Source organism: Antechinus flavipes, chromosome 3, assembly GCF_016432865.1.
Source record: "Antechinus flavipes isolate AdamAnt ecotype Samford, QLD, Australia chromosome 3, AdamAnt_v2, whole genome shotgun sequence".
Classification (NCBI taxonomy): domain Eukaryota; kingdom Metazoa; phylum Chordata; class Mammalia; order Dasyuromorphia; family Dasyuridae; genus Antechinus; species Antechinus flavipes.
Genome location: NC_067400.1, coordinates 600,709,557 through 600,725,124, shown reverse-complemented (window position 1 = coordinate 600,725,124; position 15,568 = coordinate 600,709,557). Strand labels below are relative to the sequence as shown.

At 40.9% G+C, this 15,568-nt stretch overlaps 1 protein-coding gene across 1 annotated transcript; it reads right to left on the bottom strand.

Annotated features, from left to right (window-relative positions):
- Window positions 1-5,339: 5,339 nt before the first annotated feature.
- On the bottom strand, window positions 5,340-15,568 carry RPL22 (ribosomal protein L22). Its single transcript, XM_051988707.1, has 4 exons — window positions 15,464-15,568; window positions 13,239-13,343; window positions 8,419-8,543; window positions 5,340-5,540 (listed from the first exon to the last, which is right to left on the bottom strand). Exons 1-4 carry the CDS (start codon window positions 15,473-15,475, stop codon window positions 5,396-5,398), a joined length of 387 nt encoding a protein of 128 aa, XP_051844667.1. The 5' UTR covers window positions 15,476-15,568; the 3' UTR covers window positions 5,340-5,395.

The following is a 15,568-nucleotide window of genomic DNA, read 5'->3' as shown; positions in this document are numbered from 1 at the left end:
TGCTCTAAAGTGCTTCGCCCCTTCAAAGGCAGTGAAATAATCAAAGGCCTAAAAACCAAAGCCTCCCCTTCCATTCAGCAGTTTCTCCAAGTTCTCTAAGGGACACATTCAGTCTTTCCTATAGCCAAGGTGCTACATGGGGGCAGTCAAATGTAGCCAGATTCCCTAGTTTACTAGAACAACAGAAACCAATGGAACCAGCATGGGGCCATGGAATGATCAGACCTGGCTTTGGAGTCTGTTGCTGCCACTAATCAACTATGATTCAGCCTTCAGTTCCCTTCAAGTAGGAAAGGTGGAAGGCTTGCAAGGCCTCTGCCAGCTCTATTAATTCTAGGGTTGGTACAGCAGAGGATCAAAGGTCAAGAGCTGGAAGAGACCTTATGGGATGTTCACACACTTTTCATTTTAAAGGTGAACAAAGTCACAGAGGAAGAGGCCAAGACTACATTTGATGCCAGATGCTAAGGTGCTCTTATTGGTAAAGTCCAGCCTCAGGCACTTTTAGCTGTGTGACCCCTAGGCAAACCACTTATAAAAACTCCATGACTCCATCACAACAGGTCACCCACTGTGCAGTGTTGTAGTGAAGATATAAAATGAGAATATTTGTAAAGCACTTAGTATTCAGCACAAGCCAGATACTCTATAAATGCTTATTTCCCCTAATTATCTAATTGAATAATAGCAAATTTCCCTCATTTGATTCTCACAATCTCTATAGGGTAGATAAAGCAAAAGTTACTTCCATTTGGCAGATAAGGAAACTGAGGCACAAGTTATTCAGGTGGTACACTTTTGAATCACAAAGGAAGAGGCAGAGAACTCAATTTTCCACTTCTTAGCTTTGTGATCCATATACTATTTATGTAGAGTGGCCTTGAATCTCCCAACTATGCCACAAGCTGCAAAAGTTAGCTGAGGGTGGTATGCTTTACTGTCCTTTGCATGGCCAGCAGGGCCTAGAATGAAAAATGTCTTTCTCACACTTTCAATAAACTAAAAAGGGAAAAATTCACAAAAATCATGTGTGTCAAGCTGGAAGAAGCATGAGGACAGTCATCTTATATCAGTCTTCAGTCTATTTTCTGCAGGTTCCTGGGATTATGGGTAGTGCTGCCCCCAAAGACAGGCAGAAACAGTCTTAGCCCTCTTTGACCTGGGCACCTTCAAAGATTTGAAAACCAGAACATGAAGCCCGTCCTCTCCACATCAGTCGATTCCTTTAAATGATCCCACCTGGCATGGCTTCAAAATCCCTTGCCACCCTCATCACCCTACTTCTGTATCCTCCAGTCTGTCAATGTCTTTAACAAAACATGAGGGCCAGAACTAAAATGACTACTTTAGATGTAACCTGACCAGAGAACCCAATGTGGCCCAATAGCCTGTTGACTCAAAACCAAGTCATTAAGACTCAAAAAGCAACATTCAGAGACATGACTCTAAATCTAACCCTTTGCGAAATTCATAAATTTGTATTTTCATTCGTTTATCACTTTTTTTTCCATTTTGTTCATTGATTCTACAAATAAGCACAAGTCTATACTGAGTCATCCAGGAAGTACAAATCTGAGTAGGCAATCCCTGGCACCCAGGTTACACGGGGTAAACTGTGTAATGGGCCTTAAAAATAACTTTTGGTTTTGAAAGGGACGGTAAATTCTATAACATGAGAGGATGTTTTGATATGTGGAAGCTTTTTCTTTAGAATTACCATCATGCTGTTTGGTGCCTATGGGGAAAAAAACAACCCTTTCCTTTGATACTTGAAAAGGGACACTCAGAAAAATGAGCTTGAAGGCTGAGAGTGAACAAATATTAAGCTTTAAGAACTTCTAGATGGAAATCAGCATTTCAGGATGTTATCACTCAAGTGATGTCCAATGTTTGTAACATCCACAGTGAAGAAGTATTTTACAGCCAACGTTGACAACCCTGAACATTTTAAATTATGAATTCATTTAACTCAGGTCTATAATGCTCCTGTGTATTTCAAACCAAGCAGGATCACATGCTAGTCAATCAGATAGGGAGAGCAGCATCTCCAAAAAAAATGGTCTAAAATTCAGCTTTAGCAATTGAAAATCACAATTTAGATTTTCATTCTTATGGGCAGTGGTACCTCACGAGTCCAACTAAAAATCAATGTAAAGCAAGCAAAGTGATCCTGCAGCCTCTCTACTGGGAGACCCAGTAAATCCAATGTTCAAGTGATTTTAGCAAATCCAAGTACCGAGGAGAAAGTAAATAAGAAGTACTATCAAGAATTTGTTAGCACCCGTCTCACAACCACAAAAAAGGAAATGTCCAACACATGGCAGGCACTGAATCAGGATGGACAAATGTCACTTTCAGAAAAAATGTAACCTATCACATACTCACTTGAAGAAGAAATATTTGGATAACTCCAGGGGATTGGATTTCGGTTGCTGTAGAGACCAATAAATAATCAGTTAAAGAAAGTCACTAAACTCTCCCTACACAGTAACCTTGTGATTCTGCTATTGAGCATATACCCAGGAGTCAGAGCCAAATGGGAAGAGTCCCACAGGCATTAAAATATTCATAACTGTACCTTTTATTGTGGCAAAGCTTTGAAACAAGAGTGGATACCCATCATCTGAGGAACAACTGAACAAGGGAACAAGTTGTCATATGAACGTGATGGAGTATTACAAGTGCCATAAGAAATTTTAAATAGAAATTTAAAATGTGGGAAAACTTGCTATGAATAAAGAAAAAACAATGTATGAGAATATAGACAATGACTACAAAAACTAAAAACAAGGCAAATTAAGTGCAAAAGTCAAATCAATTTACATCCTGAAGAATTAACGGTCGAAGCCCCTTCCCTCCACTAAATCGAAAGCTCGGGGGAATATGGTTGTGAGATGAGGTTTATACTGATGTGGTCACTATGTCTGTTTCAATGTTGGTATATGGGAGGGCTCAATAGGACAGGGAGATTCATGGGGGGAATGCAAAAGGCATCAAAGGAAATTTAAGTGACATTAAAAGAGGCAGCTAAATTCAAAATGGAATTGCAATGACCAATCCTGGATCATGATTGAACATGATAGTGAAAGCCACCCCATCTCCTCAGTAGAAGTCAGTCACAGAGTTGGAGCGGAAAGGCATCTCTGAGATCACAAACCCAAATCGCATTTAACAGTTATAGAGAAATCGCTCTGGACACAGATTTGCTGTTTCCTGGCTATGTAATTGTTAGGCGACTTACAATTTCTCCGTGTCTCACTTTCTTCATCTTTAAAATGAAGGGATGGGAAGAAATCATGATCTCTGAGTTCTCACAGGTTAAATGTTTTTGCCAAAGCCACATAAGCAGTAAATAGCCCAACCATGGTCTGAACTGAGGAACTTCTAACTCCAAATCCCAGTATGGAGTAACACACAAACTGTAAGATAGACTTGGCTTAGATTATACTGGGAAATGAGTGTAATGTAAAAAAACAAACAGCAAAAAAAACAAAAACAAAAAAAAAAAAACAGTCAGGTCTTTTAAAAAAAATAGTCCTCGCACAAGAACCATAGCCACATTAGCCACTTTAATATAAAATATGATCAAATGCCTCATTACAAGAGCTCAAAAAAGCATCTTTTTTTTAAAAAAATCAATGAACTTAAGTCTTATACAAGTTTAAAAATCTGGGATGAGCTTTAATTTTTAAAATTCTTAGTAGCCAATTTTCAACCCAGAACTTTTTACAACCTCACTAGAATCCTCTGCAGACAGTGCTTTCTCGGGTAGATGGATGACCCCTGGAACAGGCTATACTCTCACATCTAACATTTAATGCAATTTAATAAGTGTAACAAATATAATCCCACATATAATCCCCGTGCCACTCTAAAGAATGACCCAGACTCTCTAAGTTGGGGAGATCCTTCTCTTATTACAGAGGAGGGCTACAGGAACAGTTTTTCAGGGACATTTATTTACATAGCAACAAATTTGTCCGGGGAAATTTTCTTCAAGTCCAAATACCAAGCTTTCACATGATTGCTTCAACCCACAAGTAGGAGGCTAAAGTTGGACCCCTCCCAGGTGAGTCTATTCTAGAGCTAGTCTCAGCTGATTCCTGGCTACGGGCCCACCACCTCCAACCATCCTGCTGAGCCAGGGAAATTGGGTGCAGACATTGGGAGTGTTACACATCCAAATACCCTTAATTGTAAACAGGAGAGAGCTCCAGCAGAACTGTTCCCCAAAATACTTGGAAAATGCATCTTTGAGTCTATCTCAAGGTGGCTCTCTGCCTCACTGCAATGTCATTAGAACTTCAATTATATCCCTTCCCCATTTCTAATTTAACATAGCAAATTGAAAATCGAATTAGAGACAAATTATCTCATTCTCCTCCCCAAGAACACAGGCTTTATTCTAGTACCTGAAGTTTGCCAACTCGGAGGGCAATTTGTCAGTTTTTATTCTAGAGCCAGCCTGGTAGGAATTGCTTCCTCTTAACAGTTCTTAGTTGCCCACACTCTATCAACAAGTATTTTTTTTTTTTTTTGCCACTGGTCTACCCAGTGTAGACCACCATTATGGTTGGGTAAAAACAAGCCTGTTCCTTATCTCTGGCTCCCCCTGCTGGAGGCCACTGTCTGCAGCTGAACAGCAAAAATAACGAGGATTTTTCCAACAATGGCTATTGACTAATATATCCTTGTACAGACTTACTCCATTCAAATCATATTTTTGTCACACCCCATGCCCCATTCTGCAGGACAGATTGTCATTCAAGATAATGGACTGTCTTTTACTTTGGATAGGAAAAGGGCTATTCAAAGCAGCTTCCTGTCCAGGTCTAATTTTTCCATCAAAAAATTCAGTATTTCAGCCAAATGCCCCAGGAATTTTTTTTAAGTACTTTTAAGTTTCCAATCTGATTTAAAGGGCCTCAAAGGGAAATCAACTCTTGGTTGTTTTGTTTTTGGTTTTGGTTTTTTTTAATGAACTAAGAGCCCCCAGCTTTGTTTCAATTGTATATCAATTTCCTTGAGGAAAGAGACAGACAAGATTTATTAATTAAGGGAAATACTTTCCTCCAAAGTCACTAAGCGGAAGGGCTCAAATCTTTAACTGCCTTCTTCTAAGCAGAAGGCCCCTGTTCAAAGCAGTCAGAATTTGCCTCAGGTCCCTTAAATGACTTTTTTTTTCACTTCCAATTTGGCACTGTTACATTCCAAACTGAAATCCCCAAGAAGAAGCAGCTCAATGTTGATGAGTGCACAGCAGCCCAACCAAAGCCCTTTCCAATTGTTTCCAGTATCCTGTACAATCCACAGTGCAGAAAGACAAGGATAACCACCACTTTGGTTCAAGTTTTATTCAAGACCATATACAAAAGGTTTCCAGACCCAAGAGGGTTTAATCCTCTTCCTCTTCCTCCTCTTCATCCTGGTTGATCTGGAAGTACCGTAATTCGTAACTCTCCTTGCTATTGGCCACCACTCGGAGCCAATCCCGAAGATTGTTCTTCTTTAAGTATTTCTTTGTCAGGTACTTCAAATACCTGCAGAGAGAGGATGCTCAGTGACTAGGCCACATGGCAGGCCACAAAAGAGGCCTCCCTTCCAACACACTCACCACACAGGCCAACACCCAGACCCAAGGCTCATTGTCTTTCCCACCTTGCATGGAGAGCAGAGAATCTGAGGACTGGTTTCAAGCACTCCCCATGTATGGGGCCCAAGCAGCAGTAATATGAATAGTAGTTAATAAGAATAAAGCCAAGAAGAGTTGTCCATCTAACAGAGAATAACTCTTACATGACTTTTAGGGATTGCTGCAAGGATATGTCATGATCTCAAGCTGAGAAACAAATATACAATATTAATGTCTCTAACTCCATTTTCCAAAAAGTTCCAAGATAGCTTATCTCCCTTACTCTGAATTTTCTTGCAAGAGTCAACGTTATTGTTTTGTTTTGTGGGGGTCTTTGTTTTTTCACAAAAATGGCTAATATGAAATGTTATTGTTTTGTGGGGGTCTTTGTTTTCTTTCACAAAAATGACTAATGTGGAAATATGTTCTGAATGACTACACGTGTAACCTATATTGAACTGTTTTCCCTCTCAATGCAGGAAGTGGGGAAGGAGGGAGGGTGGGTCTGAAAAACTTTTTACATATAATTGTGGGGAAAATAAAATACAGAATTCTTTTTAAATCAACACTGAGTTATCTCCTAAATAGTATCACATATAGCTCTTCTCTTACGACTATCAACCCTTCAATCTCAATACACCCGAGATGGAAAATGCCATCCACATCTAGAGAGAACTATGGAGACTGAATGCAGATAGAAGCATAGTATTATCTCTTTTGTTTCTTTTTCTCATAGTTTTTTCCTTTCACAGTTTGATTTATTTGTACATGACAAATATGGAAATGTTTCAAAAATTTGCACATATTTAACCTTTATCAGATTGCTTGCTGTTTTGGGGAGGGGGAGGTAAGGCAGGGAAGGAGAAAAATTTGAAACACAAAAGTCTTACAAAAATGAATGCTGAAAACTATCTTTACATATATTTGGAAAAATAAAATACTATTGAAAAATTAAAAATAGAAAAAGGCTATCGCCCTAAAATGATACTTCATCTCTTGAGAGTGAATTTATTTGGAAGTTCAATCAGTTGGCCTAATTGCTAATCTCATTCCACCAGTGCCCTTAAATAAGTCACTATTATTCACTGTGCATATGCCTACTGGTGTTCACTTTTCTTGCCTTTTAAGTTAGTCTCTAAAAAGTAACAAATGGATTTCTGTGTCCAATCATAAAATGCCAACCATTACAATGAGGGGGAAAAAAAGGATTTGTAGCCATTTTAATGGGTTACCCTCTAGTGAAATGACATCTAGTTTCCACTCTGGATCTTAGCCAGGATTCTTCTATTATTTGATGAGAGTTTTTAAAATATGTGTTAAGCCCCAAAAGGTCACTGGGATAAAGGATTTTCACACACCTACACACAGTGGAAAAGAAAATCACCCACACTAAGCCAGGAAATTTAAAAATCATCACCCAATTAAATTCCTAAATAGAAACACTGAACAAATAGTAGTCTTAGCTCCAGGGCACTACATTTTACTGCTACATATACTCTTGCTACTATCTTCTACATCTTGACAAGGTTCTTCCTACACTCTACCAGAGCAGGGTGAGAAGGAATAATAAAAAAGTTAGAAAACAGAAAAGATGTTTCAAGAAATTAAGATGGTTAGTAAGAGAAAAAATATATAAGAAAAGATCAAGAATGCATGGATCCCTGGATTAATCAATTTTCCTTCCCTCTAGAAACAAACTGAGATGGGTTTAAAGTAGAGAAAGAATTAGATTAAATATACAGGAAAACTTTTTCTGTAGCAAAGGGAGAGAAGGTGTTAAAACTTTGAATAAGTGAAGAATTCTCTAGATACTTTTCCTGACATTCTAAGGGCACTGAATAGAAATGCACTGCACATTCACCATACTGGAAGAATTTTTGTACAGGCTACCTAGAAGCAGGGGATGGGGACAAGAAGCCCTGCCATTTCCTAAGGCTCTGTGTTTCTATGTACTTTTCTTTCAGAATAAACATAGGAGACTCCCTGGATCCAGATGGGTAGCTGATTTTGAGTGCAAAGGAAAACTATTAGCCAGAGTTTAGCTGGAGATGAAAGTAAATTCAAGAGCTTCCTACTTAGTGTTCAGAGAGAAAATATCAACTCAATGTAACCAAGTAACTGATACTCCTTAAACAGCAAAAACCAATGTTACTTTCATCTAAGAAAGACTTATCTCCAGAGGCAAACATGAAGATACATTTTAAAATTTGAGTGTCCTAGTCCTAAGGCTCCCACATTTAACCTGAGTTCCATATGACTAGACTCAAGGCACTGAAAATTCAATTTTAAGGATCAAAGATAAATCCCTAAACTGTTCCAATTTATCCTGAAACACTGGGGAAAGCTTACATTTCCAATGAAATTGCTAAAAAAGGCATCTGGTAGCTCTTATGATTTTAGTACAAGCTTCCCTGAAGAGACCACCTGTATCTACAAGGTTTTGCTGCCTCCCCAAAGCTTAGAAGCTATGATGTCACTTTCTATTTGTATGTCCTTGATAAATCCAGTAGATAGGCACTGCATCCAGGTGCATGGGCTCCATCTTACAGGTAAGAAACTGCTCATCTGAGATGAAGTGCTCATAGAGGGAGATCTGACAAGTCTGAGGCAAAATGACTGTCTCCTTTAATCCCATGGCGGTGGTGATTAACACCTCGCCCAACTGTAACTCCACTTACTCTTCTGGCAAAGCACTTCCTCTCCCACTCCCACCAGCCTGGGCCCTGGGGCCCTCCTGTGTCCAGGCCCCACTTTCTCACTTCCTCCACCAACAGCCACCCTCTCACCTTTTAGAAAATGGAACCTCTGACGTCACGGTTATCTTGCTCTTGCTTCTCTCAATGGTTACGACTCCGCCGCCAAGGTTGCCAGCCTTTCCGTTCACTTTGATTCGTTCTTGTAAAAACTGCTCCTGTAAAACCCAGAGAGGGCCTGGTGAGAGCGTCCAGCTGCACAGCAGGCTCACCTCCCCCCCACCCCCCTCTTACCATTTCAACTCTCTCTAGATTCTAAATGTAAGGAAAATGCATCCATAAGCAATTAGGATCCTCCTGGTTTTTCACAAAAAAAAACAGTGATTGTCTGCAATCCCTAAAATCCCGAGAGGTCCAAATTCCAAGACCCAAAAAATACAATTATGACCATAAAGGAATATTTACAATACAAATATGAATTTACAGTTTTTGGTATAATTTATAAATAAAACCAATAGCACTGAAATTATTCTTGCAACTTCCATGAGGGTTATGTTTTCACCTCCTAGAACATGTGGGAGGAAAATTTAGCACTAAGTCACTACCAAAGATGAATGAGGGATACTAATGCTATGGAGATTTGCAATTAAAATCTAACCTGAAAGTTCCCTGGGAGGGGAACTCACACCAAGAGGATCATCACAGATTCACAAAGTACAGAAGAAATGGACAGCGTGATTTTTCATCACAACAACACAATTACCACTTACAAATATTACAGTACAGGATAGACTTAGACTTAGTGTTGATGGCATAGAAATACTGCAATAACATCGAGGTTAAAATGGGAATACAGGAATGAACAAGCCACTTAGAAGCACAGGCCAAAGGAATTATTCAGCTAGATGGAAAGCAGTCATCACAAGGAAGGTAACGGGATGGGGCTCAAGACAAACAACTAGGTCAAGGGTGAATCCTCAACTGTAACAAGGAATCATTGTGGGGAAAAAGCAATTGCATTGTAATACACAGAGAACAAAGTAGCAGTTCAAATAATACTAGGTAGCTTTATTATAGCACTTTAAGACATGTAAAGTGTTTTTACAAATACTTTTTATGTTATCATTACAAGTTATAAACAAAAAGAACTCCAAGCACAAAGAAGGGAGCATGTATCTTGTAGGTACACAACAAAGTTATTATTGATCAACTACCCCCAAGCTTTAAAGACAAGAGAACCTGCAAGCAAGGAAAGGATGCAGAAGAATCCATCATCGGGTCCTTTAGGAAAGGCATCAGAATTTCAAGAGTGTAAAATGAGCTACTCGACCACATACGATGGTCCTAGTACATTAAGGCCCATGTGCCCTCAAAAAGGATTGGGTTTTTTCATAAACTATTGGGGGTAGGTGGGTGAGGGAATGTGAAAATGATCAAAAAAGACATGCAACCACAGCCAAAGATGGACAGAACAGAGAAAAGACCTCTTCAGCTCTTATTTTGCTTCTAATTTTTCTGCCAAAGAGAAAAGCCACAACAAAAACAATTAATAAAGTTCATTACACAAGACAGAAAAAAAAAAAAATCACATCAATCACACCACAATAGTAAATTCAAGTCACCTAATTCAATGTCCATCCTAGGAAATTACAGTGCACATGATTCCCAAACTAGCATCAAATGGGAAAAAAAGTAAACAATATTCTAATTATCAAAAATAGGAGACAGACTGAACCCTACAAAGTATCACTGACTCCAGGTCAAATACTGACGCATCTCAAGGTTGTTAATGGCTATCTAAATAAGTGAGCAGCTGCTGTTTCATGAGGAGCAGGTCACGCCAAGATTCTTACTAGACTGGAAGAGAGAATTAGAGATTTCCAGAAAGCATGAGCTAAAGTTTCTTACATTACCTTCATGAAGATGAAAGGTAAACCATCACACAATTACTGGTTGAAGAGCCAGGGAATGCTGAATAATAGTTTGATATCTAGTATGTAGGAGTATCTTGGGGATACACACACCCCTGCCTCCCAAGACATTTGTCATTTTTATCAATGACTTCAGTGATGCTCATCACATTTACACTATAGATGACATGCAACTAAACACAAAAAGTGACAGAAGGGTGGAGGCAATGCCTTAAACTTGGTTTTAAAAATCAACTTCACAAAAAAAAAAAAAATATGGAGTAAATTATAGCTATGCTTATCATTCATCTGAAAAAAAATCTGGGAATTCAGTGGACTACAAGCTCAACAGGAATCAAAAATGGAACATGGGCAGCTAGGTGGTGCAGGAGGAGCCAGAACACCCACCTGGAGTCTGGAGGACCTCAGTGCCTCAGACACTTGACTCTTACGAGTGTGACCCTGGACAAGTCACTTAAAACTCCCAAAGCCTCACAAAAAACCAATTAACCAACAAAAAAAAGAAAAGCCTTGACAGTTGCTCAGGACAGATGCAGTCACAGCACCCCCCATTCCCTGATCTGCACATACTCTCGTCACCTCCGCCAAGAGGAAGTACCTATACACCAAGCAATCCAAAGAGGGAGAAAGCATTAACACATGGAGAGGAGGAGTGGAAAGGGAAGATCAGGAAAAGACCTTCAATAGGAAACAGAACTTCAACTGGCCTTTGAAGAAAGCCAGGCATCCTCAGTGGCAGGTGAGCAGGGAAGGGAGGAAATAGGCATTTATTGGGCACCCACTATAGGTCAGGCAGGGCAAAGCCCCTTTACAAATATTACCTCTTAAATGGAAGCTGAGTGAATGCTCATTGGCTGAATAAGTTATGATAAATGAATATGATGTAATACTGTTCTATAAAGCAAGGTGATTTCAGAAAGGCCTGGAGATTGTTACAAGAACTGATGCAGAACCAGGAGATCATTGTACACAGCAACGACAAGATTATGTGATGATCGTCTGAGATGGACCTGACTTCTCAACAATGAGCTGATTCAAGACCATTCCAATAGACTTGAAATGGAAAATACCATCTGTATCCCAAGAAAGGACTATGGAGACTGAATGTGGATCACAGCATAGTACTCTCAGCTATTTTGTTATTTGTTTGCTTGAGTTTTTTTTTTTTCCCTTTCGCCTTTTGACCTGGCTTTTTTTGTCTTGGAAAGGGGGAAGGGAGAAAAATTTAGAACATATGGTTTTACAAAGGTACCTTATCTTTGCATATATTTAGAAAAATAAAAAGCTATTAAAATTTTTTAAAAACCACAAAAAACAAATATTATCTCATTTGATCCTCATAACAACTCTGGAAGTACTCAAGGACATAGAAGACAAGGAAATGGAGGCAAGAAGTACAGACACACACCTTCCCAGGAATTTGGTTGAGCTGAGCAAAGACTTTTCAAACACAGAGAAGACCAGGTCATGTCTGGAGAAAGGAAAAAGCCAAGGAATGAAAACTAAAAAGAACAAAAAGAGAATGAGGGAAAGTAGGAGCAAAAGGGCAGTGAAAAAATGGATCTGAACAAGGGGAAAGAGACCAGAGCAAAAGGAAAATCTGGAAGCTAGAGCTGGAAGCAGCTAGTTGGCGAAGTAGACAGAGTACCAGCCCTGAAGTCAGGAGAATCTGAGTTCAAATTTGGTCTAAGACACTTCACATTTCCTGGCTGTGTGACTCTGGGCAAGTCACTTAACACCAATTACCTCAGGGAAAAAAAAGTCAGAGCTAAAAAGGGAACGATCTTTCCATAAAGAGCATAGTATGAGACGTGAAAGCAACCTTAATTCTTCTAGATGAACCCCCCTCATCTGACAGTTGACCCAGAGACTGGTGACTTGGCTGGGATAGCTGGCAGAGCCCTGGATTTAAACCCCAGCATCTAAACCACTGTGCCACTGCTTCCTCACTCTGGATGACCATTTGTCTGGATGGCATAGAGCTTTTTGGATGAAATGGGTTTTAAGGCTCTTGATTCAGACATTCTACAAACTACAAGGAACTATACCAATTGTGTTCTTTAAAGCATCGCTCAAAAATCGGGGATTAGGAATCTTGCTTTTACAAATATTTTTGCTATATTTTCTTTATAACACTAGGTGAATCCCCCGAGATTGGTGAGCTAAAAATACAAAAGGACATTTGGGAGGAAAAAGGTTTTTAGGGAATCTTCTCCAAACAATGTTATATGTGAGCTCTCCTCACCAATTAAGTGCTGAAAGCAAAGAAAGACCAAAGAGCTGATTAGTAGCCTCACAAAGCAGAAATGGATTCCATTTCTACAGGATTTTCATGGGGGTAAGAAGAAAAAGCAAAACAGAAACCCAAATAATTTAGCACTTGAAAGAAGCTAGTTCAAAAAGAGATCAAAAGAATTTAACCCAAGGTGGCAATTATATTTTAATTCAGAAGATACCAAAATGCACTCCAAAATCTAAAAACAAATCGTCAAATACAGTGAACTCTTCAAAGTTTCAGTATCTCCATGTTGTTCAGTCATGTCCCACATCAACTGGAGCTTTCCTGGCAAAGATACTAGAGTAGATTGCCTTTTCCTTCTCCAACTCATTTTATAGAAGAGGAAACTGACGCAAACAGGGTAAAGCTAATTTGACCAAGGTTGCCCAGCCAGAAAGTGTCTAAGGCCAGGATCAGAGCTAAAGAAGATGAGACTTGCTGACTCCAAACCAGACACTATCCACTTCACCTCCAAATCTGAGATGCTAATCCTATGATAAGGCTTGAAGTCATCACATTCAGACAAGCAAAGTCTAGAAATTAGCTAACGAAATACCTTTTCTCCCGTCTTCAAAAGTTTCTAACTAAAGATTCTTGACCCTTCTTAAAGTCATTTCAAGAATGCAATCCACACCTATACTTACAAAACTATGGCAAAGTTTATTATCATTTAAAAAATGAATAGTTTCAGGAGTGTAACTTACAAAATTAGCTGCATCCATAATCCCATCTTCCACAGGATGGGTACAATCCAAGGTGAATTTGAGGACTTGCTTCTTTTTTTTGCCGCCCTTCATCACTGATTTCTTCTGCAGAAAAACACAAATATTGTCTGTAAGTAGAGGGTCATGGCCTAAAAGTTGCTGGCATAGAAATAAGTGCCTGGATTTAATCAAATCGTTCCTGAACTTAATTATATTTTTACTCTGTATACTTTGAATACTAAATTATGAGTGTTATTTCTAAGACCTCATGACTGTGATTTCTTGCTCCTTTCCCAGCATGTAGTTCTGAAATTTGCAGCAACCTATTTTAATCCTCTCATATGCTCTAAGAGATCTCTCCCTCCTTGAATCTGGTCACTGTTTAACTTTTCTCCTATCTGTAGTAATTTCCTGATGTGTATACCATTGAGATTTATCTTGTACTCTCACCCCACCCCTAAACTGCAGGGGCTATCCTGTTTGCATCTTTACACTTCCAGTGACTAGTACACAGTAGGTACTGAACAATTTTAGAATTGAGAGATAGGCCAAGTTTTATATTTTTATCTCCAATACCCTTCTTAAAGACATTCTACCTTTTAAATAGGGTTAATCTTTAATCAGGAGTCCCCTAAGCAACCAATTATATATAGTATTACCCCAACACTCACTGCAATTACTCAACTCTTAAAACATTCAAAATAGAAACTTAGCAAGGCTACCACACGCTCAAAGACTAAGGAAAAAATTCTTTCCCTAAGCTCCCTACACAATAATAGCAGCTAATTTTATACAGCAATTACTATGTGCCAAAGACTGTACTAAACACTTCATAATTATTTCATTTGATCTTCACAACAACCCTGAGGAAAAGGGGGTGTTATCCCTTTTGCAAATCAGAATAGAAAAAGGAGGCTAAATAACACTTTTCACAAAATTACACTGTTCCTGAATAGTTACAGTGCTTGAAGACCACCGGTTTTGGAAGCACAAAATGCTAAAGACTTGGAGAGGTCTATTCCAAATTTCCATGCATTTACAGAGGAACAAAATCTTTGAGGATATATGAGAAGGTTTAGTGCCTTGTTTGTCACACAACTATCAAATGAGAGATACAAAGACTGGAATCGACAACTACGGAGAATATGCCTCGAACCCAGTAACTCTCAAATGCTATCGTAAAAGTGGTGATTTTCTTTTAGAATTTCCCATCAAAAAAGTCGAGCTTCCTCACTCAGTCTATGAAGGTAGGACGGTACTAGCAACCCTACCGACAAGAAACTGAACTCCTCCCGTGACCGAAAGAAACTGACGCCTGCCATGTGTTCACAGACTCACTCACTCAGCTGTATAGAGCTCTGGGGGGAGGGATGCAAAAACTGACCCAAGTACAGCCCCTGCCCCCCAGAAGCTCCAAGTCTAAAGCTCAGGGCCTGGAATTAGGCCCGAGAGGGAAGGCAGGGACGGGCCAAGTCTACGAGGCACGAGGTGGAACTCGAACCCAGGTCCTCCCGGCTTCGCTCGGGCCCTTCGGCCACACACAGGCTTCCGTCACGGAAGAAGGGACCCCCGTTAATGAACTGGGCTCGCAGTCACTCAAGTCCCCGAACCTCGAAAGCCCGCGTCTTCACACGCTTAGCAGTTTGCAAGACTTCCTTCTTCTCTCAAACACGGCCGCCGCCGTTCCAGCGGCAGTTCTCCCCATTTTCAGAGAGGGAAACTGAGGCTCAGAAGTTTGATGATCAGCCTAGAAGTCGCCTTAGGACTACTGGGAACCTCGGACCCCACGTCCCGCCGCTGAACCCACCCAAGGGAAGCAGGGGCGGTGGCCAGGTGGTATGCCCGGGACGTCCCCCTCCCCCCCGCCCCGGCTCCGCTGCTCACGAAGAGGTAAGGTGAGACCCCGGGAACAGAGACTAAGGCCACACCAGGGCTGGGGGCCCAGAGAGCCGGAAAGAAGCTGGCGCTCGCGGGCAGCGGGCCCCAAGCCCGCCCCGAGCCCCTCCGGGCGCCAGGCCCCGACTTCGGCCTCCTCCCCAAGCAGCGTGCAGCAACCGGACGGCGCCGAGGCGGAGCCGGCGGCGGCGAAGGCGGCTGTGCCTGGCCCCGATCTCCCACCCCACCCACCCCCCAACTAGGGCTAGGGTCGGACCGCAGCCCCGGGAGCTCAAGAGCGAGCGCGGGGCGGCCCGCAGGGAAGGCCGCGCACGGAGCGCGATACTAACCACGGGCGCCATGGCGATCGAGGAGCCAGAAAGAGACCGCCGAGCACCGCGCAGGCGCAAAACCCTCCGCGAGCACGCCCAGCACGCAGGATCCAGGCACAGCCA